The sequence below is a fragment of the Ambystoma mexicanum genome, chromosome 2p (genome assembly GCF_040938575.1).
Source record: "Ambystoma mexicanum isolate Mex_15411 chromosome 2p, UKY_AmexF1_1, whole genome shotgun sequence".
Taxonomy (NCBI): domain Eukaryota; kingdom Metazoa; phylum Chordata; class Amphibia; order Caudata; family Ambystomatidae; genus Ambystoma; species Ambystoma mexicanum.
In genome coordinates, this window is record NC_090923.1 from 805,918,979 (window position 1) to 805,946,772 (window position 27,794).

Sequence of the window (27,794 nt, forward strand, 5' to 3'; positions counted from 1 at the left end):
GAGTTCAAGTTTGTAAAGCTTCCAACTTCCCTGGACCTTCATTTTTTTGACACACTGTTTTGGCACACTTAATTTTGCTATAGAGGCAGTTGACCATATTTCCAGGTGCTTACCTGGCTTTACCAAATCCAAAGTCACTCCAGCTACACAGGCAGACTGGCATCTTTCCCAGAGTATGAAGGGTACCCAGTGGTGCAGTTGTCTGCATGTACCATAGAGGCTACTTGTTGGTTCTATTTGGTCTTCCCCTCTGGACCAAAGGTACCCAGCCGATCCAAAACTGGTCTTTTGATGATTGACCATGTCCTTTGCAGATGGTAAGGGGTAACTGAGGTTGTGTCCCCTCCCCCCTCCACCAGTTTCACATCTGACCTTTTTATTCAGTCTGCTCCTTAGATGTTAGTGCAACACTCATTGGAGACTATTCCCCAAACTCTCTGGCAATTAGTGGCTACTGTGCTTCTCCTCTGTAGGTTAAGCCTAGGCATGGTGATTTGAAAATGGCTTCATTACTAGAATGTTTTAAATGCTGTTTTCAAAAGATGACACCTATGCAGGCTAAGTCATGGATTCTGTATGATACATGTAGGCTGCAGGCCTAGTGACAGCAATGGGGACAATTGTTCTACTACACTTAGTTTCTACACATTGTCATGGCTTTTCAAATAGTTGTGTGACCACTTCTTAAATTCTTTCCATGCTGCTAATTGTGGTAATCGTGACATTTCAGCAAGACTGATGAACAGCACACTTCTCTTCGTCCTGTACAGGATTGCGGTCTTCACCATCTGTCCTTTGCAGAAATCTGGCATTTATGTTGGTACCGGCTGATCACTTTTTCTGCTACACTTGATCCTGCAAGTTGGGAAAAGGTCACTAGGCAGCTATTGCTGGTTTTGTGCACACAGTGGCAGTGTAGATCTCGTACACCTGGTGCAGACACTTGGCCCAGCTAGACTTGTCCTCAGTGGTGTTATTGGTCTTTGAACAATACCTTTGCATCAGTGGTGGTCATGCCTGGATGATGGCACATTTGGAAGACCTGTGTCCAGTGACATTCAGTTTGGCAGATTTTAGTGCACAGGCCAATGGGTGGCCTTGTATCGTGAATTTGTCAGTTTGTTTTCAAAATGTCCTGTAATCACTTGATCAGTCTGCACTACCTCTGTACAAGACAGCCTGCTCCTTCTAGGTCTCCTAGTACCATTGTTCACATCAGAAATTCCCCAGTGTTCTGAGTGTATTCCTGGTTTCCTGTTACTTGCTGTTCTATCCTCCTGAATGCAGTACACTCATGCCTTTGGACCCATGGTTTCATAATTGTGATCCTGATTTGTGCTTTGAAACTGATCCAGTTTCTGCTTCAGGAGGCACTCTCATAAGACTTCATATTGACCGAAATAAGCAAGGGAAGTGGTGGGGCTCTTTGCATTTCCAGTGAGGGACAGTGAAATGGAAAAAAGTACCCATGGGGACAACTCTGGAAAATATTATTTACCAAGTATTTAGATTTACATTTTGAAATGCCATATCCCTTCTGTGTTGTGGTAGTATTACAGTAGTTTCTCTATGGTGCATTACATCCAAGATTGCGTTGTATATGAAGCAATAGTTGGTCTTGCAGCCCCTCTTCTATTTACTTACTGCAGAGCCAGCTGGCACCCTCCTCCCCTCCAAATTGAAATGGAAAACTGGGTGTAAATGTATTCATTGTTTTCCAAGAATTGCCTGGTGGTGTTAATTGTGACCTGTTGACTGGATTGCATGCACTATTGAAGGGTTTTACTGTCGTATTGGGTTGTGATCTGAGTGATTGTTCAGCTGTGGCATGTTGGTATTGGCCTGAGAGACTTTGTTCTGGCAAGTGTGAAATGACAATGACACAGGTTCCACTATAGCTTATGGCATAGTTCAAGTGTGCTAGGTGCTGCAAGTTAAAATGTGTGGACCGCGCTTTAATCTGAGAAAGGGGGCACGGATGCACAGAAAGTCAACCGTTTAACTTGGAATTGCATTTGCAAACCACTCGTCTGCCCCTGTTGGCTTGTGACCACATAAATCCCTCGCAGCCAACACGATATGCCTGCTGTTATTTGTGAGTACCAGTTCTACCCCTTGAGCTGAGTTTAGGACAAATTAACTGCTGTTCTGTTTCACATGTATGAACTTGGCAGTCTCTAGGAGAAAATCCTTTCTCTCCAATGTCCAAGTCAGAGTATGCACAGTAAAGACATTAATTTACTGAGAATTTGCACCAAATGCCCCCAATTTTCACATTTCAGTGTGTCTAAGGGGTGCATTTGTGAAGACCATTCCCACCCACTCCCCCAGCTAACTGCATTCTGGTCCATGCCAGGCTCACGTTTGAATAACTTTCTTCCAGAAAGCATCTTTTCTTTTGGAAATCTCTGGGGACCCTTGTGCTAGGTGGGATGTCACCTATGATATGTGCAGTGTTTGACAATCTGGGTGCTTTAGACCGAGATGAATAAGGTGGCAACTCTGCCAGTGCAATCTAGTAATGAGGATAAGTGGGGTAGAACCAAAGCTCGCATACTCCATTGCACATAACATGGAGGCTGAAGTTTCTTGATTTGCCAGAGGTTCACTGAGGATCCAGTATGTTTGCTAATGGGCATCTCCACCCATATTGTCAGCACCTGCAATCTAGGTACTGATGCGAGGATGGTAGTTTACCGTCGCAACATTAGTGCCTGAAAAATCCCAACTAGCCTTGACCTAAAGTGAGGTATATGGGAGCCAAGGGGGAACGATCATTCTGGTGGTTGTAATAGTTGTATTTGTAAGTTATACAAAGCCCATACGTGCAACGGGGCAACGGGGAGTAGGGCAGCCTGTCACGTTGGTGGGATTTTAAGCCACTTAATGTGGTGACCAAAAACTTAGGTTAATTTGGTCTATAGCCAGAGCAGGTTCCCACTTCTACAGATTCTTTGTCTTCCTGGTTATTTCCCAGATTTTACTATATGTTTAGAAGTGGGAACCGAGGCCAAGAGGGGGCCCTTGGTAGAGTTTTTGACAAATATTGTTTTTATTGTTTGTCTAACCAAGAAGGAACAAGTGGCTTGCTGCTTCAAGATTTCAGATGTCCCCAGAAGAGTCACTGGCGGCATGAGGGCCATTTTGGTTGACTGGCTGATCCAGGTGCACGTAAGTATCTCCATATGTTGCTCCAATGGGTCCTACTTTTGATATTTTGGATAATCTTGGCTGATGTGTTGTGACTTGCTGGTAATTATTGTAACCCCCAAAGTGCAGGTGATGTTAAATTTGGATTAATCCCCCGCCAAACCTTTAGTACAGTCCCGCCCCACAATTCAAGGCAAAGAACAGACCGCAAGGTATTCAGAAATTGAATTTCTAAAAAAAGGATTGGGGGAATTTTAGACCACTGGGTCTCCAGTTTTTTCCTGCAGCTCACTACAATATGGGCCATATAAAATTATACAAAACCTTTCACCTGCCTAAATCCACAAAGACCTCCACTTTCAATCCCAATCTCCATACAAATGTGCGATATTCTTATAAACGCTGAACGTGCTAGCCGTCGTCTTGGCATGGGTTTCTTTTTGTAAAGTACGCTTCAAAGGAGCATTTGCAGAAGACCAATTAGGTTAAAGCATTTGATTTTCTCAGACATCAAAACCATTATTGCACCAGAGAAAAATGACCTCTCAAAATTTGAAATATATATATATGTATGCACCAAATCCCCTTTATACATGGAAGGTACCAAGTGTATTAGCTATGTAGAGGCCACATAGGCAAGGACCGGCTTACTTTGGGCTATGTTATGTAATTTACTTGCGAAAGGCAACTTGTTTGCATTGGCTCATGTAAGTTTGCATTCACAAATACTGTGTGTTCCGTACCCACATTTTCATGGCTACTTCCTGCATGTGTAGGTGCAGTGCTCTATGGGATGTATGTGATTTATCAGACCTGGGTTTGTTCTTTCATTTATCGTTCTGAGCTTGTGTATGGCTGTCTTTACACATCTTTCTATGCAGAAACAGCCACCATTTTAAAAGGGGCCTACTTGTGAGGCTTTCAGTCTCTCTATATATCTGGGCTGGAGGTGCACTAGTCTCCATTAACATATTGAATCTCTTCCTTCCCCCACTACACCAGTCTCTGCCTAGGCATTGATGGGCATGAGGATTCAAAGGCACTTCGCACAGCTTAATGAATAGAATTAATTCTTTCAACATTCATGTCATCATGCAAACATCTAGACTGCTATCGTCTTTGTTGGCTGCATCAAAGCAGATTGTCATCCGAGGCACTATGAGCCATGGTGACGCAATACCAGTTTCAACCACCAACTAGATTTGCAAATGATGCCTATCTTTACAGCAATCCCGCTTTGAAGTGGCAGCCAAAATTTTTCAGTTTTTGAATTTCATTTTTTATCAGAGGAATGGGCCTAAAAGAACAATCTCTCATGTTGCATTCGATATATAAATGGGGAAACTCGAGGCACGCATTTATCAACACCAGTGTTCCAGTAAAGTGCACCCCATTTGAATTCAGTCCTCTTCCCTTCAAAATGGGACCATGTAGGGTTTGGGTTGATTTACCTTTTCAGATGTATATTCTGGTTTTGAGAACCAAGTCAGGCAGGCGTCATTCTGTCAGCAAACGCTCAATTCAAGTGATCTTTTTGGATTCAAATGACCAAGCGTCAGCTGGTCATCACTCTATTGGCTTCTTGGGCTGCCTTCGCTCAATGGATGGGTCCCATGGGACTAGTCTGTCATCTGCTAAGAGTCTGTGCCCTTGCTCTGCAATTGCCTATTAATTCCCTTCCTGTCTGTCTTCAATATTCCATAATCCATCCTTCTATCCTATGGGCATGACCTATATTTCCTTTTAAATCCTGCCTGGTTTGTCAGTTGAGTAGGTTGCTTTCCACATGACCAAAATGGTGGGGTGTGGGGAATTGTATGATTTCTGAAGAGAAGCTAAATTCGTTTTTATGCAAAACAAAGGGGGGGTCTGGGAATCACTCTACCAGCACGAACACAGCCCAATGACCTGTTCTTGGGTGAATAACCCCTGGGAGAGACTCTACCAAGTCTTTAGCTCACTGTCCCTTTCACAGAGAAGAAATTTCCCCGCATATCAGCCTTTGTCCTGCCCAGGGGCAGTCCAGCGCCGAAATGCTAGGCAATTCTCCTCTGAACAAGAGTACCATCAGTAACCCCATACACGTGTTTCAGCCTTGTTGGGCATCATCAGTGAGGTGAAACTGGTGCCTCTCTAAGAACAGTGAGCAAGGGGTCCACGTCTGGATCGCCCTGTTAACTTGGGGTTAAACCCAAGTTAACAGGGCTGGTAGAGAGATTCCCAGACCCCCCTTTGTTTTGAATGATTTCGTTTTTATTTGCCTCATCTATGCTACCTTTTTATAAAATGCATATTTTCAGATTCTGCCCATCGAGGCAAACATTTTGACAGAATTCTAACTATTTTCAATATGACATGGTTCTGTTTCAAGATTTTGATAGTTTACTTGTGTCTACAGTATATAAACCGCCTGGATCAATTGGGCCTTGCGTGAAGTTGCAAGGCTTAAAAGTTGCATATTTTAAGTAAGATTGGTGTTTAAATGCATTGGGATTTCTTTGTGTTATTGAAACAGTTCTCAAGTGGGCAGAGACAACACATAAAATATTCTTTGTTGTGCAGATCTTCAATGACCAACAACTTTGATGCAAGGCAGATGGCCAATGCCATGCATATGAATGTCAGTGACCACTCGAGACTAATGCGCTTTTTATGACCTTATAAACTTCTTTGAAAAATGTCCTGGTGTCAAGAGTGAATGCTTTAAGAAGATTGATAGTGTTTACATGTTCTGAAAGCCTGCGTTGAAGACCAAGGAGGGACATCTTGGATAATCTTAAAGCGGTCTGACTAACGTATAATTTTCAATCCAGTTCCAACTGGGCTAGAGGCCCTGAATTAAAGTATCTTGCAGGTAGGAACATAACTTAAAATGCAATCCAGTTCTGTTTGTATTCACTCATCCTCTGGTTTCATTCCTTCATTTACTAATGCCAACTTGTCTTTTTTCAGTGTAAATCGCAGCATAACGAAATTCAAAAGCATTTCTATTCCTATTATTGAACTTTGAACAGTATAGTTCAAGTGAATTACTAACATGGCAGAATGAAGGGCCAAATTATGTATTCTCACATTCACTGGAATGCACCTTTTGTTGTAATGACATGCTATTCACATTGGAAAGATTCATGAAGAAAATCAAAAATATAACATATTCCCTACAAAATAACTAGAATTCTCAGCCTTCCGTTCACATGTAGTCAAAAGGCAGTTCATTTCACACATTTATTTCTTGGTCAAAGCTGCATCACCTGAAAAATATCCTGTAATTCTATTTTGGGCCCAGGATTTTACACTGATTTTACACCCAATGTAGATATTTTGCCAAGGAGGCTGTTCTCATTTTATTCAATTTAGGCCCTTGTTAATTAAATGCCCAGCACCCCCTATTACTTAATTTACATTCGGACTAGGTATTTCTAATTTCCACAGACAAATCTATTGCTAGAAGTAAAAAGAAAATCAACATTGTTTGAAAATATTGTGCATACTTCTATGGTCTCCTATAGGCTTGGCACGTGGATTACCATCACCCAGCCCTCTAGCAATAATTAACTACACAGAGGAAAGAACCAGCAGAGTACCACCACAGCAGCCATCTAATATTGCAACCACTCCTTGATTGAGACTTGTAGACCTCTGAGAGGTGAACGGACCATGCAAAACTGTAAAGGGTGGGCGGTCCATTTATAGTGCACTTGTACTGGAGGTGTGTGGTCTCCAGCTGTTACTATTGAATATGATGCAATGCCTCTAAGATTTCACCAAGCAGATGTGGAAAATCCCAGTGTAGTACCAAACTTGCCATTCACACTAACCCCTAATCAAGAGGTATTTAAATGAGACCTTTTCTTCTGCCCTTGCATTGGAGGTGCAGCACAACATTGGAGTTGAATATAGCATTAGGAGAAAGCATACAAGGGGAAAATAACTAAATTCTGATGTGCATGTTTGTTCTTTTCAAATAGCTTTTCTATAGCTTCAGTGTGCGTTCAGCTTTTACAGAGAGTTGGATCTGTTGGTGCCCTTCAGGATAAACTGGTGTTTGTGGTAGGAGGCAAACCCTCACTGAGCATAGTCTTTGAACACTGTGCAGGTGGTGATTGTTGATCTGCTTTGTGGTGAAACTATCAAAGGTGGCAGATGGGTTGAGCAGAAACTGCTGGCAGGGAGGGCACCTTTATTCAGCATGGAGGCATAATCGATGACCTGAATGGTGGTCATTTTGGAATTCATCTTTGCCAGACTCCAGACCGATGACATTGTAGGGGCAGGGGGTGCTTTCATGGAACAGCTGCTTTTGCCTCATCCCTGCTGGTGAAGGGATGCTATATGGTGGGGGGTGGATAGTTTGGGGTCCAGTACACACTTTAGTAGTGGGGGGTGGGTCGGTCCTGCTGAGTGGTATACCTGCTGTGAGTGGTATACCTAGGAAGACGTCTGGAGAGCATGGGGGTGAAGTTGGATATGGAGCATTGGAATGAATGCCTTTCCAGAGATGTCTTGATGGAGCCTGGGACGATGTAGTTAAGTTTGCATTTGCGGTGTGGTATTTCAGGTTTTGGTTGTGGGGTCATGCAACATTAAACTGCTTAGTGTTATCTTGTTGTAGACTGATATGGTTACTAGTGATGGTCGTTGTTTGTGGATAAGGGCCCTGTGTGACGCAAAGGGGGTTTCTAGTTAACGTAATTGGAGTTTCTCTGTGAAAGGAGTGTATGTTTTGGGGTAGTCTGTGGTTCACATTTTCATTAGTGGTGTTGGCAGTGTCTGTCTGGCTGTGGCTGTCTAATTATAGTGGTTGGTTGAACATCGATGCCAGGGATCAATGGGCGGTACAGGGAAGAGGGAATCTTTAGATGTATAGCACACACATCCCGAGGGGTTCCAGGAAGGGAGAACCTTTATTTGGAGAGCGAGGTGTCTTTTATTGGTAGAGGAACCTTTTGTGCGTTTTTACAAAAAATGGGCAAATGATAAATCTGGCATAGTTCCAGCACAAAGTTCCACACTCTAGGGTCCATGACTAAACAATTGGTCACCCCATGTGGTAAAGGTTGAGCCGGGGGAGCCAGTAAGTGTTTAAACGCGCAATGCTCTGGGCGGATGATCAAGCTGGATCTTTCCACATAGATAGTCCTAGGGAAGGCTAAAGTGACTTTGGCATTTGGGAGCCCAGTGAAAGGATAAATGAAAGCATCAGATGGATGGCCTGTTTGGTAATTATTTAGAAGTGTAAGCACCTCATTCAAGTGAGAATTTGAAGGCCCTTACTAAAGCTTCATGATTATTCTTTTAGAGTAATAGGAAGTCTGAATAAGCAGCCGAACAAGAAAGCCACGCTGGCCACTTCGGTAATCTGTATCATGAGATTACTCTGACTCACAGATTCTTAACTTTACTGATAAATGACATTGGCAGATCATACAGTATTGGAGCTCTTTAAAGGCCATTTGTCAGATGTTTGGGCTCGAGCAGCATAAATCGGCATAGTTCAATTGTAATTCATTGCATACCTCAATTAAGCACTCCACCCGAGAGTTGTCATCTGTGCTGGATGCTTTACCGGAAGTTTGTATCGGCAACAAGCGATAAAACAGATCAAAGTTGCAACATATAGGTTGCAGATATGAACAGAAAAGGCGACGGTGTACTTTAACTATATTGAAAGTGATCTTAATTCATAGTTAACTTCATGTATAATGTAGCTGGGAATTGACATCTTGGGGTATTTGCATGTCTAAACCCCTTATCTCTTTTGAAATAGTGTCGCTTTGTTACTGTAGAGCCAATCTGTGTACTGGCAGCATGTGGACAGTTTCTTTTGAAACCCAGTGCTCCAGGTTTGTTGCAATCCGTTGCACCTGCAAATTGGGGCTGCTGTAGAACACATTGGTCAGTTTCATGGGGGAGGGTTACTGTATTTGTTGGGGTGTGATAAGTAGTGCTTGGCAGGCATGCAATGGTAAAGTAGCAGCTTGGTGTGAGGACCAGCTAGAGGCCATATGGCTGTATGCATTGTGTTGCTGCCATTTAAATAGTTTATGGTGAGGACCAGGAAAAGTGGATTTGTGTTCTTGTGGTAAAAATAAGTGGAGTTTGCCGAGATGCTTTGAGCGAGTATGGCCTGGTTTTTGCACGTGAGACACTGAACAACCATAATGGAGCAGTGGTTGTTTGGCAGTGGATTAATCCAGAGATTTTAAAGTGCTGTGAAGACCAGGGTGTGAGACTTCAAAGGCTGGTATGCAGCACTAGGTGCCTGCGTACCCGGACCTATCTGCGAGTTCGTTATTGGCTGATTTAGATATTGTACTCCCGAGCTCTGCCTGCCAACACCATTGCTTCACATTAGCCCTGCCTGGCCTCGGATCTCGCTGATTCTGTGGAAAGGTGCTAGGTAGCATCTCACTTGGATGTGTAGAGCATGGAGAGAGAGATGACCAAGGAAAGACTGTTCGATTTGGAAGTCCTACACATTATGCAAAGGGCATGCGTGCATGGAGTAGAATTCATGGCTTCTCAACTGTCCATTAGTTTTCTACAATGGAGATTCAGAACGGTCAGTTGGTCATAAATCTACAACTTGGCAACAGTTTGGGTATGCCTGCTTCAAGGAGCACATGTGTTGACAAATGGCAAGCAACTCCCCAACAAGTCTCCCCATATACATACTGCATGGGTTTTGTAATTTGCGATTTTGCTAGCATGTGAATGAAAAGGGTAACCCTCGCATTGAGTCGCAATGTTGAAGTTCTATTGGCTCTTGATATGAAGCTGTTCGTCCAACCTTCACTTTCAGCGTTGGACTGCAAGTGCATTCTGTAACAGCAAGCATGGATTTTTAAGGAAGTGTCACGCGAACGTGGCCATTCTTTGAAGTGGTCAGATGCGCATCCCATTCCGGCCCACATTGCACATTACTCGCACTGAATACAGATAATGGGCATGTATACACATTGACCTTTTCACAATTGATTGTAAAATGAAGGTCAATTAGGACATATATGCAGGGGAAACCTACCCCTGCTCAATCCAAAAACTCCTGCAACGCCGTACCCAGTCCCATTATATTACCTGAAACACACCCCACACATGTACGTAAAGGTCAATTGTGCAGAAGGTCCATTAGGACCACTATTAGGTCGTGTAGGTCAATTAGGATAAAAGGTCAATTGTAAAAGGTCAATTTGTGTAATGCTGATAATGGTGCTGAAAGTTTCTTCGTGGAGTTGCACTGAAAAATAGTCCTAATTTCTGAACTTTCCCAAAAAGTCAGCCGTTATATTTCAATAAACAGATGTGCACTACTCCTTGCCTCTCATTTTAATACAACAAACGTCTATTGCAGAACTTGCCCTCTCGTACAGCGTTTGATGTAAAGCATGTTGGTAGTTATGGTAAGAGGGAGTCAGGTTATTTTAATTTGAATTCAATTGACAACAGTTTTTACAAAATGTACAACATTAGCTTCAGCTCTTTTTTTCCACTGAGTCATGCTCCATGTCGTGATGTTTGTGTTTTGTCCTCTAAGGTTTCTAGGAGTTCTAATCTGGTTATTAGTTCCGATTCTGGGAGAGAAGTTTGTATCATACACGGCACTATGAGTATCCACTTATCAGTGCTTTACAGCAATCCTCGTCATCCATTGTCCTGTAATTCTCCAACGGGGTTAGAGGTTTTCCTCTGATTTCTCTTAAACCACTGCAATGGGTCCAAAGATGTTTGATGGTTTCAGTCTCTGTGCAAAATCGGCAAGTGCTACTTTCTGATTTGCCACGGATTTAGTTCATCTTGTTTATATTAAGTTTTCCCTCCTCCTCATGAAGGTTGCTCTGTATAATCTGTCTGAAAAAGTAGCCTCGTAGCTGGTTTAGCTTAGTTCTGCTTACTGGTAGGTCTCTTGAGTTTACTGCCTGCTGCAGCATCGAGCATATTGATGCAATTCTCTTTGCACTCGTGGGGTTCGAGATCAGATCTTCAGAACATCCGATCTCGTCGCGTTTCAATTCCTGTCGTTCAGCCACTTGCAAAGCATCGTATTGGAATCACTAGAAAGTTCATCATGCAGGATCTTAAAGATGGGTGGGCTTGATGATGATATCTTTTGCAACAAAGCAAGGCTATTCCATTCGATAGTTGCAGATATAGATAAATACTGAGTTCCCTGCGTATTAATACTGGTGCCGCTGAATTTGGGAGGTTAAAGATTTTACACCAAAATATTCCTTCCAATTTAGGCCATAATATTGTAGGAATATCTAGCATGGCCTCTGCTCTATGTTAGGGCTGAGATGACCTTTCCCCTATAAAAGTGAATGACTGCTAAGAAATCGCCCGAACTTCCTGTCCATAAGTCTCGCCTGGGTAGCCAGTGTTTTTACTTTTGTTAGCGCTTCTTGCGCCAGCATCTTGATGAGGCTATTGTTATAGTTAACGCCTAGATTTTAAAGTTTCAGATCTTAGTGGACCCCAGGAGCCATTTAAATACATTTTGACTTTTTTTAACATTTTTTTTCCTTTGGGTAGTTTGAATGTACGTATCCCTGGAGACTGTCCAACTGGCGTTGCAGGCAGATTTCCGTCTGGTCAATCAAAATATCATCGGCGTGCAGTAGTCTCGTGACCTTCGTGTTACCAATTGTTAGAGGAAAACTGAGTGGTTCAAATTTTAGGATGTCCGAGATATAAAGTTGTATATAGCAGGGGCTAAAGGGCATCCCTGCTTTACCCCTCTTTAGACGGTATTGCTGATGTTAATAGACCTGCCCGGTTTAAACGCACTCTTTATTGTGGTCTCGGAGTGTAGTGTGACCAGGGGCTCTGTTATATCTTCTGGACAATCCCTCTGTTTCTGCCACAGTAGCTCTTTTGACCTGGTCGAAAGCCTGGACCAGGTCATCAAATGCTATGAACATCTTTTTCCCATTTTGGTTAGTTTGGGCATTGAGGATGTTTAAAAGCATAATGTTCGCTGAGGTTCCTACATTTTTAATTAACCCCGTCTGGAATGGGTCCAACCAATCATTTTCCATTATCCACATCGTAAATGTTGTTAAAATAAGCATACCGTAGGTTTTCCCTATCACGTAGAACAGTGCGATAGGCCTATAATTTTTAGGATCTTCTTGGTGCCAATTTTTAAGAAAGGAAACTATCATAGCTGTCTTCCATGATGATGGTACTAGGCATTGTTGAGATACTTTTCTGAGTACTGTATGGACCAGTGATCCGGATGGGCCTTAAGCATGCGATTAGTCAGACCGTCAGGGCCTGGGGCTCTTGAAGCATTCAGGTTCTGTATTTTCTTTAGAATATCTTCAATCGCGTATTCGAAGCTCCATTCCGTTTTTGCTTTTTATGTTGTGAAGGGCACAATGTTTGGGCCCTTGAAAAGCGTAGAAAAGTGATTCTTCCAGGTAACCTCATTAATGTAATTTTGTTGGGACTCTGGTGTAACTTGCTTGATTAGTGTCCAGAAGTCCCTGGACTTCCTTTTGCTTAATAACCTAAGAATGTGTTGTGATTCCTGCTGCAACAATATTCTTCTTCGAGTAGTTACCCAGACTTTGTTGATTTTTTTTTTTATAGGCAGCTTTTGCTTGTTTGATTTGGCTGCTGCTCTTTTAATTTGTCTAAGTTCCCTTCGTTTGTCGACTAAGGGTTACCAGAAGTGTCTGACTTAATATTTTTTGTCACTGCCAGTGTTTTTAACATAAAAGTAATCCAAGAGGGGCCTATAATCTACATCTTGGTTTTCCGTGTTGTATCCTTTCCCATCGATCTTCACGGTGTAATCGACAGTTAAGTTCTTAATGTCTTTACTCATCAGTTGTAAGCGATTGCCACTGTTTACTTTGACCACCACTCTCATTATTTGAGTTGCTGGTTTTATGCCGGTCATCCGCACGGCAGCTAGAAGATTATGGTCACTATTATGAGTCCTGATGATCTGGAATCTTTTGATGTACAGGTAGAGCTCCCTGGATGCATACATATAGTCCATGTTTGCCGACTGGTCCCCTTTTTCCCAAGTTGAGATAAATGGTTTTAAATTTTTGCTTGTTGATTAGAGAACAAACCTGTCTCTAGAGCACATCAATGCCAACCATAGGTTTCCTTATTTCTTGTGAGTTGTATGTTCGGTTTCTAGATTGTGGTGCTTTATTTAGACAAGTGGTGTTCAAATCTCCACAAATTAGCATATAATCTATGTTGGTTGATGTGAGTGCGTTGTCTATATTCATGGCAATATCAATAAAACTAGAGTTGGAGATCGCCTGTGGATTACAGTAACAGTTGATAACCACACTTTTCGTATTGCAATACGAAGTTAACGAAGGGGCGGTTGCCCAGTTGTCCAAAAGGGCAAGCAATGGCAGGCTGAGAGAAGCACTTTCCAGACCGACATTCCTGATCCAAGAGCGATCAACAGACCTGAGGTGGGGCGGTCTTTAGGGCCTCTTGAGGCCAGTGCAACTGTCAATAACCATCCAGGTCTGGTTTTCTTGTCAGCCATGTCTCCTGGAGACAAACTATGTCATAGGATCCTAGGTTGACCTCACTAGGGAGATTAGATGGCTAAACCCCCTAGTGTTCTGATAGTTGGGTCTATCTTTGCAGTTTGGGTAGGCCGCACATGACCTGGTGCATTTTCTTGATTTGGTGTTACGGGTGGCTATGCTTTCTGTGATTGCACTAGGGCCTTTGCGACCCACCAAGTTTTCTACTGACCATCTGAGTCCAGAACTGAGCCTGGGTCTGTAGCAGTTTTTTGGTTTTTCTCTGTTGGGTTGAAAGGTGACCATTAGGGTGGCCCTTGGTCCAAGTGGAATCCTGCCCACACCTAACAGGTCCTTGTATTGCTTAGTTGGTTTTTCTTAACTCTGACTTGATTTTTGTTCAGTTGGTATGTTATCTACTTCAGTTACTTCACACTCTTTTGCTAAGATGTTATACTTTTTTTGATGTAGATGAGCCGCTTTTGACTGGTCTACTGGAGTCCAGTCAAAGTTGAGGTTGTGAAGGCTGTCCATTGCCTCCAGTAGCATTCTTTTTACCACAGACCATGTGCAGGTATACACTTTTAGGTTTCTCTCCGAATTCTAAAATGTTTCTTTTGTGATGATTTGGCGTAGATTCGGTCTACAGTGAAATAACTGCAAAATCGTCTTCCTGTTCAGGATCAATTTATTCTTTTTGCCTAAAACTTTCCAATTTGAAAGCTGTCACTTCGATGAGTTAGTTTGGGGTCCTGTGCCCTTTTACTATACGTTTTGGTTTTCCCTGTTTATGTAGGTCTCAGTTCCTGGAGGTCTATGGGCCCGCTCAGCCTCTGTTTGGTGGATGTATCTCTTTGGTGTGAAAGAATCCATCGTCCCTTCTCCTGTTTCTAGGTGGGGTTTCCCAGATGAATGAATGGTTTTTAGTAGGTGCGGATGTAATATTCCAGTCTTTGCAAAGGTTATCTGCCTGTCTCCCACGTTGTCAAGCATTCTTTGTGGTAAGGTCACTTTGTTTTCTTTTGTGGATTCTTTCTTTTTTCAGATAGTTACGAATACTAAGGGACTCTGGTCGTCTTTCTGTTTTTGGGTTTTCGGTCATCTCCTTGTAAATGGAGTGTGGAGGTCTTGTTTAGTTGCTACGACCGATGGAAGATCTGATTCAGAGTTCTCGAGTATTGGGATAAGTCCATTAAATCCACATATCCGCTTCCTCTGGAGTTGACAATACTTTGATTCTAGCCCTCTGGGTTCTCAGGTCTTACAAGTGGGGGTACCCCTGGTTTCGTCAATCCCATTTTTAGAGTTCTTGGTAATGGTTGCAGGGGTTTGCAGGCCTCCTGATCATTTATTGGTCTCTTCCCCACCTCTCATTTGTTGGTTCATAGTCTTTTTAGTTACTTCACCTAAGTTATCAGTTTTAGGATGTTCAAAAATCGGATTTTCTTTAATGGTCAGGTCCCGTTGCCACTATTGGTTTAGGTAGTCTGTGTACCCGGAGAGTTTTCTATTGAGAAACTCACCTGTCTTGATTCGATGCAGCCATTATACCTTTTGCTTGGTTTTTCTTTTTCCTGGTTAAAGCTCAATTCATCTACTTAATCATTAGTCGTGATATGTTCACTCTCTGGTTGTTCCCTGTGATTTTTGTGATATTGTAAGGCTTGGCTGCTTCAATGAGTCAGTTGTTAAATCGATTTGGTGCATTGGCTTAGCACGAACAACCTCTCGTGTGTCTTTCTCCAGTGATGTTCTTTCGGAGTCTATCGTCTGAGTTCCCTGGTCATCTTTGGTTCCTTATTAGGGGCTCCTGGTTCTCAATCGCTGTTATATATCCTTCCAGGAACACTGGTTTCATTGATAGATTCGTAGAGTTTCGAGAACGGTGCTAGTGCAATTGTTACTGTGGACATAATCGATGGGAGATCCGATTTTCTTGAAGCGTCAGTATTTCTTTTGGTCTATGGGTTTGATTGTATTCTGCCACGGCGTTACACAATGGCTCAGTGCGATCAAGAGCCAGCTCTATCCCTGATCTCTCAGGGGTCTCTGGGGTTCAGTTGTTTTTCTCCCACCACCTTATTTAGTTACTCTAAACCTATTGGATCGGACTGAACATGGGTTTCTAGAAAGGCTGGTGTCTGGGTTGAGCATATGTTGAAGCCCCCACCACTGCTGTGCGGTTTTGGTCTTGGTAGGTCTTCTCGAGAGTGGTGGATTATCTTACCTATGTTAAGAGGTACATTTTTTGACTTTCTGTTCTCAGCTGTTACTCCCGGTGAGCCTCCCTCCAGGGTTCACTTCTATTAGGGACCTCAGCGTGTGCACATGATGCCGGAAGTCGATTGCCACAGGAGATCTGGATGTGTCCTCACAGGTTTGTCGTGGCCCTGAGAATCCTGGAGCCTGGGGAAGAGTCTTTCACTAAGCAAGGCGTGAGCACCCTCAGGACTGTTCCCGTCTCTCTGCGCAGTCTTGCCTCAATGTTTATTCACCACATCTTGGTGTACTATAGTTTTTCGAGCCGTTGTACCCATTTTTAAAGTTGCTGAAGGTGACGCTTTAGCCATGGGCCCCTTATCAGAAAGAGGTGCTTGTCCTGAGGGATTTAGCTTACTACGGGTGTCATTGAAAGGAGGGTGTGCCAACAGACAATCTTCAATGTCTGTGATAAATGGCACCTTCAAGGAGCTCTGCGTGTGATATTTTGTGAGATGACTTTCGTTGTTTCATCCTGGGGTTTCATCCAGCTTCTGTTTCAAAAATGTGTGCCAGATTTGCAGAAAGAAAAGGCCTCTTTGCTGTGATTTTCCTGTAGGTTCTTTGATTAGGTGTCACTAATGCTCCTTTTTGAAGTGGTCTCCCAATTTTATTTGACTGATTCACAGGACCTGCCTCTTTTTTAGCCCTTTTCTTGGAAGTAAAACATTGTTTATTTTTAGCTTCTTACTGTATGCTTTCACCCGAGACCTAGTCGGTTTTCGGGCGGGTAGCAGTGTTTCTTTAGCAGTGCATAGGATTTTGGCAAGATGTCATCTCCGCTTCAGACTTCTAAGACTCCAGGGTGGCTAGCTTTTTCTCTGTTGCTAGCGTCCTGATCGTCCTTAGTCTTTAAGTCTGGATTGGCCCCAAGAGCGCTCTAAATGAGCTATGGGCAGTATTCCCACATAGCCACTCATCTTCGATGGCTTCCGTTTCATTCTCTAATTCAATAGAAAGCAGTGCATCATTGTTTGTGTGGGAAATGGGATGGATTTCTGCCATAACACGTAGCTTTGTGTTTGAACCCTTCTCTGCGGTAGTTTTTAATGTCTCAGTCCAGACAATCATTGCCCGGCACCAGAGTCAAGTTGCCGTTTTCCCCTACAACTACCACGCCTGTGCCTGCGCCTGACTGTAGTTGGATTTTCTGGGTGGGAGAGGCGTGAGTAGCCGATAGAATGCATGTAGCTTTTGTAGCTCCCCCACAATTGGCTAACACCACAGGAGATGCCACAGGAGGTTCTTGTAAATTCTGTTGGCCCTGTAATTCGTGCTCGTAATGTGACACTTGAGGGCTCTGTGATGGACTAAAGTTTGGATCGTAGTTCGTGGGCACATTACACAAAGGTACGTCTGGGAGTGTAAGCTGTTTCTGTGTATGGGCGTGTCTCCGCCAGCGCGTGCTTGGTTGGTAAGCTCACACAGGCCATCAGCTGTCTGGAGCTCAGTGATCGGGCTCACCCACGGCACTCACTTTGTCGGCTTCGCGTCGCTCTTCTTCCCTCCGTTTGTTGCTCCGGAGCAGGTGACATTCTTCCATGCTCTGTGCATGGTGGCCAGGCCAGGGGCTGCGCACTGCCAGGACTGCAACTTGGCGCAACTCTGCGGCGGCTACACGGTCAAGGAGGGTTTTTGAATGAACCACCCACAGTTCAGTAAAAGCAGTGAACAGGCTGCAAAAGTAGAAAGAAGAGCCACTGGTTTTAAGGTGACTGCAGGACTGCAACTCGCCGCAACGCCAGTTGGTGTCAGGTTATTAACTGTAGAAAGTGGCAGCATGTAATAATAGACAAACTGTGTTTTCAGACCAATTGTATCCATGTGGAGCGAAAGGAAGCAATTGGAACTTGGGGATGGATTAATCTCCACTCGGCCTTGGATCCTGCATGTGTCATCTGTTGCGTTTTAACACTAATGTCTTGAACAGGACACCTGGAGGACTCTAGTAGTTCAGGATGCCTTTTGGGTTTAAGAAGGCACCTGCCACCTTCCAAAGGTTGGTCAACCATAATATGAATTAGTTGGATGAATTATGCATTGCATATCTTGATATAGCAATCCTCGGTCCCACTTGGGAGGAGCATGTTAGACACCTGGAGATTGAGCTACAGGCTTGTCAGAAGGCTAACCTGGCAATGAAGGCAACAAGTGCCAGATCGGTTAGGGTTCAGTGGTCTACCTTGGGCAGGAGGTTGGTGGGGGCAATATTCAGCCTTATTTCAAAGTACAGTATGTACAAGCGGGCAACCCCACTACCCAAATCCAGTTGAGAGCATTTCTGGGTCTCAATGGGTATTACAGGAGCGTTATGATAGACTATGGCACTGTGGCTGCTCCCTGACTGCCCTCCACTCCTAAGAAAGGTTCTTGGTCCGAGTGTGTGAAGGCCTTCCTAGGCCTGAAGGATTCACTCCGGCAGGCCTCTGCTCTCAGGGCACCTGATAGTCCCTTCATAGTGCAGACAGATATCTGACACTGGGATATGTTTCATCAGTTGCCAGCTTAAGGACAAAGGGCTCAGGTGGCCTACTCTGGAGAAGAAATGTTTTTCCATTGTGTGGAGCCTTGGGAAGTTGAGACCCTACCTCTGTGGGACTTGCTGTGCTGTGCAGACTGACCATAGGCCCTTGAAGTGGTTGAACATGAAGGGGAGAATCCTAAAATGCTCAGGTGGTCCTAATCCATTGCTATATTTTTAGTCGGCTCATTCCCGTTTAGTGTGTTTGGCTACGAACCGTGGCAAGTGGCCAAAGACTTGACACAAGGTTTTTTGCTTGTTCTTTGTCCATTTTGTTCTTTGTCCTTCTTCCTGCCTTGTAAAATTCCCTTGCGGTGAGTAGTCTCAATACTTAGTGCCCTATCTCCTCTGTTAAGAACTTTGATTTATATTCCATTCCATTGCTTTAAAGGTTTGTTGAAAAAGTTTCATTCCACACAGTGAAATACACAATGATTCTACTTATTGTAGACTCCTGATCATTCGCCTCTCTTGAGACTTTGCCTTAACCACTCCATGCTTACCTTGATTGGCTAAACTCCCAAAGTCCCCTGTTCACTAGAACTAGGGCGTTCTCCTAAACTGTCCACCAGGCCAGATTTTAGGAATCCATCTCAACACATGTTGCCCTCAGTCTGCTTCTTGTAGGCAATGTATAACGCTATTGTGCTTTGTTCTGGGACTTTCCATATATAACGGGGATCGAAATCTTGTGAACTATCCGCATTCCACTTGATGGTGGTTCCGCAGATGTGTGCAGTGCTGTGCTGCTGTATGCAAGGATTGTGCTTTTTGAGTTCAATGTTAACACCAGCCCTGATCCAGTCGAAGAATGCCTTTCCCATCCGAGTCCAATGGATGTTACCAAATGTTGCTTCACTGTGACAGTTTGAGGATCCCTCATTGACTGGGGGCAGACTTGCGGTATTAAGGCTCTTTTGATATGTACGGTTATAGGCTGGTCCAGCACACCTCCCTAGAATCAAATTAAATATGAAATTGAAGTGTTCCAAGAGATCGCTCCTCCCAAACCCCCGAACACTCGATCCTAACTTGTTCCAGGTTTCTAATTTTGTGTCTGTGACATTGTGTGGGATTTAAAATGTTGCCCTCCAACGGGGCATTTCTCCTTTTTACTTGGCATGCAGCATTGCGTGGCATGTCATTTGCCACACAATTCTACAATCCCAGTCTGCCCCATCCCATACCTTGTGTGCAAGCATAATCTTAAGGCCTGACCTATCCCTTGTGTATGTAAATAACTTCTATTCAAATACTTAAGTGCAGTGTGAATTGGCTGAGGATGTAGAAGTCTATGGCGCTGTTGGGTTTACATGTGTTTTGCAGACTGTGTGGGAAATGGGTCAAGGTGTTTGGGGGCGCATTACATAGAACTTTACACTGGTTCAACAAAATGTTTGCACCGCTACCAATATTGCATACATTTTTGCACTGGCACAAATTGCAATGCAATTTTGTGGGCCGAGGTGAGAAGGTCTATATTTTAGGTGAAGTGGACGAAATGGAAGACTGCTGTGAGGCAGGAGTCATTCAAGATGCAATTTCTTGTGTTAATGGCCAGACTGGAAGAACTGTGTCCCAAGCAAGTTGGTTTGCCGAGCATTATGCATCCAATTTACTTGTTGGATCAGTGGTATCGGGTAGTATTATCCCCATATATATATAGTAGCTGTACATATCATCGCCGGGAAAATGTTGTGGCGATATTATATGGGTGACCATATATATGGGGCTAGGGGATAGGGGCAGCCAAAAAAAAGGGGTTTGAGGGTTGCGGGGGTGTCCCCCGCATGTTCCATGCAATAATGTCCCCACGAAAAACGGCAATTTTTCGGCAATATCTTTGCATGCCGATATTTTTGTGGGGACATTACATGGAACCGGATCAGTAAGATGCAAACCTACTTGGGTCAGGCAGTGCTTTTGGGGAAGTTTTTAAAAGGGGGGCGTCAAATGCCCAAAAGATGGAAAAAGATTGCGTAGGCAGCAATAGTATTTATAGAAGTAGCTTAAAACAAGGTCTCCAATAGAAAGTCTACCAACGCATAGCATCACCAGCCTTTCAAGGATATAACCCTTACAGGTAAACTCAGTTCCTAGAGTCCAGTTACAATTTTGGTAACGCAGAGTATTGCATTTCTTTACAGGAGTTTTTTGGCTTTCAAGAGGAGACCCTCTACCTGGCGATTTACTTGATGAACTTGTATTTGAAAACCTCTGATATTCGTGTCTCGAAGCTTCAGCTCCTGGGTGCCACATGTCTATATCTTGCCTGCAAGATAGAAGAATGCACTTTTCCAGAGGTATGCTCGTCTGTCCTACACATCCACGTTTTGCAATGCTTTGAAGTTGCACTGAGCCGCTTGCCCTGAATGCAGTAGTTCACCTTATTTTTCAGTTACCCTAAAGCCACATTCTTCACCCCCTTTCGGTGAGCACTATAATGGCTCCAGTCCAGCAGAGTATCCAGTCTAACTTTCTCTGCTGGGTTTTCAAGTGCAGGCTTGGCTCCACCTTACGTAACTGTGCTGTTGACATGGGATCAGCCTGAAAGGTGCCTAACATCAAAGCATAGTAAACTACTGCTTAGCTCCTTGCTCCTGTTGTCTATCTAGGCGTGACGATGCTTTACAGTTGTTGATCCCACCGTGTGGAATAAGCTCCCTAAGTAGCTACGCAAGGTGGACACCCTACTGTCGTTCCAGAATAAACCCAAAACCTTTCACATAGCTGAGGTCATGCAGTCCCTTGTCTGGTCCCTTGGGATTAGGTAGTAAAAAAATGCAAAAATACAGAATACAACAATACAGCGCTTTTCATCATATTCTGATAATTGTGGGTAGGTTTTGCGCTAAGAAAAGACTAAGATGTCAGACTAAAAAGCCAGATTATTTCTAAAGGTGAATATTCAGGGTTGTCCAAATCCAGGCCTCTAGGGCCAGATCCATGTCGAATTTTCAGGATCCCACTCGATATTAATGAGCTAAATATGCCTACAACTAGTATTTTTGCTCATGAATATTAATGAGGATATCCTGAAACCCTATCCGGTTTCTGGCCCTCGAGGCCTGGCTAAATGATTACAATCTTTGCAAATGTGGACAGGAAGAGAATTCAAAAACGCAATCTTGAAATAAAGTGGTTTAATTGCTCAGTTGAAACCTAGGATGCAAGATTGAAAACTTGACATTTCCGTTTCTGAACACACACAATTTCTCATGTAGTCCTACTTGGGAGGGGTCCACTTGCCTGAGCACGTGACTGGGGAAAAGAGGCTAGACCTGCCCCTCTTGATTTGTATCCATCGCCCAGTTTTGTGCTCTATTCACACAGTAGAATATATGTAGTGTTCATACTTCGGACCAAACGTGATATGGTGTTTGGAAATGGGTCTCTATTATGAATTGATTTCTGCCATCCGCTGTCTGACTTGCACTGATGGTGACTTGTACCATCTCTCGTGGGCATGGGAGAACACATTGGAGCTACCTTGTGGGCCTCTTCTGACGTGTGCAGTGATCTCTAGTTGGCCCATGCCAAGTATGGGTGGCTATCCAGTCCTGTAGTTTTTCAGGCACCAGTGGGTTGGAAGTACCAGAAAGCAAAGCACCATAGAAATGGTTGAGCTTCTAACCCCTGATCTCTGTGGCTTCATTACCCTGCACATTCATGGATGTTGGCACTATGCATTAAAAAGAAACCATGTTCTGTTCCTCATAGCTTGAAGTTGCTTGTGCCAAATCACTGCCGGCTTGACCTTGAGGGGCGGCCATGGTCCACGATCCAGTTGTACCAGGGGCAGGTGGACGTCTGAGGTGTCCACTAACTGATGTGGATTGGTAATTGAGCATGAGGGCTAAATGGAAGCTTCTCATTGGCAAGCTCAAGCAATAGTGGTATTGCCCTAAGGGCCTTAAATGGTCGACTGCAGAAACAATCTCGCGCACTTGCACAGGGTGGTGTGTACTCAAGTTGGCGCATCTTAACTTCCTTCAGCTTATTTCCTCCTTACTAATGTATGTACATTAGTATGTGGGGTGACATTTGCTGTCTTGCTTGCTGGATTGATTGAGATGAAGAGTCCCTAGAGGAGTTTTAACATGCTATTGGTTGCACTGCCGTTTGTGGGAGGGGCAAGCTGTAATTTCAACGTGGTGCCTATTTGTAGCAGCAATGAATTGGGTTCTACAAACCAATTTGAATATAAAAACATGTAATGGGTAGTGTGCATGCTCTAAACACTTTCATAAGTCTTTTTCAGAATTTTGGTTCTTACTTTGCAATAACAAATGGAAGACTGCAGTGTTTACATTGTTGAGCGCAGAAAAGTTTGCTCTTTACCCAGAAAAGCAATCCAAGTGTGTCATGCATGAATCGTGGCCTCCATCTTTGTCCGATTGAGTTTCGGGCCCTTGGCTGTCAGCCCAGCTTGGCAGAGTGTGCACAAATAATGTGTGAGATTGGGCATGGCTACTGCTGTAGGTAGTCTGCCAGTTTTACTGCATGCAGCAGCTGTGCGCTGTCATTTGGGGAAATGGTTTGATGTGCCAATCCACTCTAGTGTTCCATGAACACTAGACCATCTCTAACTGTTGTGTTGCTTTTAGCCCAATGAGCTGTGTTTTATGATGGCGGACACCTTTGACAAGCAGGATCTACTCTGTATGGAGAGGCGGGTCCTGTCCCACTTGAAGTTTGAACTGCGATACACGCAGCCCTTGCACTTCCTGAGACTCCTCGCCACAGCTGGAAACCACTCTATGGAGGTATTCTATTTATTTTTTTGACCAATTTCATAACCTACTTGGTTTTCTGATCAGTTCTGTGATCCAGCGAGTACAAAGTAAATAAAATGTGGGGTAAGAATGAATCAGTTGGGGTACACTTGGGAGGAGGTGCAAAAAAGTTCAAGTGCAGTAGAATGGATGACTAGTCCCAATTCTGCTTTCGTTGGAGGAAAATCTCTGCATGTCAAGGTTCGTTTTTTGGAGGCAGGGCAGAGGGCAATGTAGGCCTGTAATTGCTGTTTAACTTGGTGGGAATGATTTTCTGAAGTTACCTAAAGGATATTCGTGATTCTATAGGACATTGCTGCAAGGCCTTGTTGTATTTTGTACATATTTTTTTACTTCAATATCAAGCTGCCTCATTCCTTTGGAATAAAGGTAGCATGTAATATCAGATTATCATTCTATAATTGCACATTGCCATCCCTATTGTAGTTGCTGATGCTGGTTCCTGTTCTGTAACCATATTTACATTAATATATTGTATTCATAAAATTTGATCTAATGCGCCCATAAAGAAAGGAGCCTGGGGGACCTTTAGCCATACTATCTTACTAGCAAATGATGGGAATGGAATAAAAATGGAACTTTATAAAGCCAACCCACCAAAGCTTCTAGAAATAAAACAAAAGGATGCATTTAAAGTGCAGGCATATTACTTCAGAGCTTTCCAAATGACTGCAAGTAAATAGTGCAAGCGGCTGCATAGATGGTCCTACTGAAGGCCAATATCACTTGGTGCTCAATCGCAAACCACCCACTGTGCAGTGGCACCCACCTAAGATTTCCAACTTGCCCACAAATTGGAAAGGTTGCTTCTGGTCAAGGACATTGACGGTATGACAGTCAAACCAAAAATATAAGCAAAGGCAATGGGCAACCCAGAAAGGGGTCCTCAGGATAACCCCAACCTGCCTATTCATTTGTGGAAGTGTGGACAATTAAGCCCATGAATAGTGCGTGGCTTTGCCTTGCAGCCTGGCTATGAACAGATGGAAAATTGGAAGCAGATTTATTTTTTAGAAGGTAACCTCAACCAAGTGAACACTTGGAGTGTAAAGTTAGTGAAACCAGTAGAATACTTTGCTTTGAAGTGAAGACTTTGCATGAGCTGTTAGAACCAGACTGATTGACCACTCTTGATAGTCCGCTTGATGCAGTTCTTTTGAAGCCAGCTTCTGATGCGTCCTAAAAGCTAGCATTACCCAAAACCTAAAGGCTTACTCGAGCCTTGTAAAAATGGCGCTCTACCCTGAGAACCCCTGAGGAAGGACATGCTCTATTGTATACAAATTGGCTTGTAAAATGGTCCTGAAAGGTTACACAAGCGGTGGAATCGGCAACCTTTTCTTCCCGTATAGTTCAAGCCCAAAACGAACAGTCTTTTAAAATATGCTCTGCATTCGGACAAGGTCTGGGCACCGTAAAACGTGTGATGTGTTGAGTACAAATGGTGTAGAACCCAATTAATACATGGAGGTAGGTCTTATTCATCCCAAGCCTTGTCCCTTACCTCGGCCGCCTGCACTGGTCTTAGTTCTTTCAGTTTATAATGGTCTGTGAAGGAAAAGGTGCCTGCACAGCACTTCCAGGGGCGTCTGAGAAGGCAGCTGTCATGAGATGGCAAGTGAGGTTGTTAATGGAGGAGGAGAGGGTCGCCAGGCAGAGCAGGGAGAGGAGAAACCGGTGGCAGGAGGCGGGGAGCCTAATAAAATGACTGCTTGCTTTGTGTTCAGGTGGAGGTGTGGAGGGGTTGAGGAGTATGACCGCAAGGAAACCGGATGAGTAGAATGGCGCGAGGGAACCTGAGACAGCTGCTGGCAAGGAGGCATTCACCTGGGCATATTAAGAGGAACAGATGCCGGTCAGACAGGAGGTGGAGTCGAGAAGACAGCACTGGTAGAATTTTGACCGGAGCAGGAATACCTGACAGACGAGCGTTAGCTTATGCGGAACTCCGTCACTGAGGGACAAAGTGGTTTTCTTTAGATGTCATACTTTTTTTGGTCATCTGTGCTGGACAATAAGTGGAGTATGCTCGACTTCCCAGCCAGGTGATACGAAAGAACGTGGAGGAGCTGAGGCTGCGGAACACCGCCACCGAGGGAGGTCTACCCAGACCCGAAGAGTGCAGGACTGGCCTAGAAGACTGACTAGCTAACATCGGAACACCAACTAAGTGGGAGGACGCAACGGAATCCATTTGTTTGGAGAAGGGGGCAGAGGGTGTCCGTGTGAGTTAACAATCCCCCTGCCCGGACTGGTACTTAAGTAACTGTTTTTGTTGGTTGTACAATGAAATACACTTGGCTACTGAAGTTCTGTCCGTGTTTCTCTTGGCCAATAAAATAATTCTTACAATACCAATAGTAAGGGGCTTGGAGTGGAAACCGGATGCCAACATAATGTAATCTACTATTCAATTCGTTCTAGTAGTAGAGATCAAGGCATAGTCTATACCTTTAGCTCTGCTACTAAAAATGAGAATAGTAGGCAAGTAAACCGCACATGGGTCGAAACCTACAGTGGGGCCATATCGCACAATCCTAAATGCAACATTAGCTACAGTCTAGCCACACTAAAAGTGGAAATGTTACATTAACTCATTAAATAGCCCTGCTCTGTGGAGAAGTCTGCCGGCATGTGCAGCGACAGCCACTAATTGGGTTTGGAGAGGGGTCTGGGGGGATTGAAGGGAGTTTGGACAATTCCAAGTAGTGCAACACCCTTTGTCCCACAATGTCCCAAATGTCCTCTACTTACCATGCACCATCAGATATGCCTGGGACACCTTAATATGTCCATGTTTTGCTACACAACAGTAATATGCATGCGACTGCTGTAAAGTGCAAAAGTTCAAAGGCCCACAAAAGCTAATGCTACTGACAAACCACTGCCTGTTTCACCTAACCTCACTAGAATTCTCAGGCAGAAAAAGATTACAGGTCATAATTCTCAGTCATAGCGTTACGCACACGTCGGTTTACATTTTTTTTTACAGTACTTGTACGTTTGTTCACATTATAAATGCAGGACTAAAAGTGCCATTATTGTGATATGAAAAGCCCAAAAGCGAGCACTGGCTCAACTGTTTGGGGCCAGCGTGAGATTGCTGAAAACCGCCCTTTGGGTTACTGTATAAGGTTAAAAAGACAGCCCAGAAGAGCCTGTATGATGGTCGCCTGCTTTAAATGTTCAACACACCAATTTACCACTTACTGCTTTTGCTGATGGAACCTACACGTTTTGACAGTGACCTTTTTTTTACATTTATCAAGCTAATCCGGCATTGTATTTTACCAGGTTACATTGAGGTTTCTTTGCAGGTAGGAAATTCAAAACCTAACTTGGGTTTTAAAATGCATGTCTCGATGGCGGTGCAGATTACCAATCATAAGCTTAGTAGAAGTCATTTGAGAGATTAGGCTGCCTCTCATTTTACTGCCTCTGCCCCTTTTCAGAAAAGAACTTTTTAGTGTGCAGACGGTTCTTCTTGCATGTTTGAAGGGATCGGCTTGGGATGGCTCTACATAGAGCTGATTGCCTTTTGTTAGAATTCTGGGAAGGAGTCGGCCCTCCCTTGCTAGTGTCCAGTGCTACCCCCGATCTTCACTTGACTTGCCTCCTGCTCTAGACCTCCCCATTGGTCTGGTATTTTCAAGCCATATACCATTCGATGCAGACCAGGGCAATGGGCCACCTGGAGCCATCACAAGGTACTGGTTTGCAACGGAAAACCTCTTTTGAATGGATTGTCCTCCAACGTATTCCACATCTTTGACAAGTAATGTGCACAGCTGTGTTACTTTGGAATTTTTTTGCCTGAGGGCGTCCTGCATCTATGGTGCCGGGTCTGTCCCTGTAAGTCCTCTGAGGGCGACGTCACCGGATGTTATAAATAGGACGCACAGCACCAGTAGCCTCAGTTTTGTTTTTTCCGCAAACTTGTTTGCTTTGAGAACTTTGCGTGCCTCGGGAATGTCTTATTCTTCAACCCATCAGACTCCACGGTCTGGCTTTAATACTTGCCGGGACTGCAAGTCTAAGATGTCGATTACGGACCTGCATCGCATTCGTTTGTGGTGTCTGGGTGAGAGTCATGACACCGACAACTGTTCGAAATGCCAGTCGCTGCAGTAGCGTAAGGGGAAGTTACAGGTAGGTAGGGATTCTAAACCCAGTAAGTCCTGTAAAGCTGCTAAGGGGATGTCTACCGACGATTTGAGGGGCGATGCTCCTCCACGGAAGCAGTCCCGGGGATCTCGGTCCTGAGTGGTTCCTGCCATTCATTGTCCTCGTCTCGGTATTCCGGGAAGCACCTCACCCGTCCCCTTCCCCGTCGTCCTCAGAGGATGGTGCCACGAGGAAAGTGGCTTGTCCCACTAAGTCCTCGACGCCGGAGGAATGGGCAGCCTTCAGGGAGCAGATGCTGGCGATTTTTCAATCCCAGGGCACAGTTCCTTTGGAAGAAGCCAGCAGGGAACGGTCTTGGGTCGTGCGCCTTCGGGCCTGGGTCCTCGGCGCAATACTCATCTGGAACCTTTGACGTCCCGTTAGGACAAGGTTCAGGTTGAT

At 44.1% G+C, this 27,794-nt stretch overlaps 1 protein-coding gene across 1 annotated transcript in view; it reads left to right on the top strand.

The window, feature by feature from the left end:
* Positions 1-27,794, top strand: part of CCNP (cyclin P) — a 209,710-nt gene that overhangs the window by 89,044 nt on the left and 92,872 nt on the right. The window contains exons 5-7 of the mRNA XM_069643042.1: positions 3,073-3,171; positions 20,580-20,735; positions 23,040-23,198. Of these exons, the coding sequence (XP_069499143.1) occupies positions 3,073-3,171; positions 20,580-20,735; positions 23,040-23,198 (414 nt within the window). The remainder of the gene's footprint in view (positions 1-3,072; positions 3,172-20,579; positions 20,736-23,039; positions 23,199-27,794) is intronic.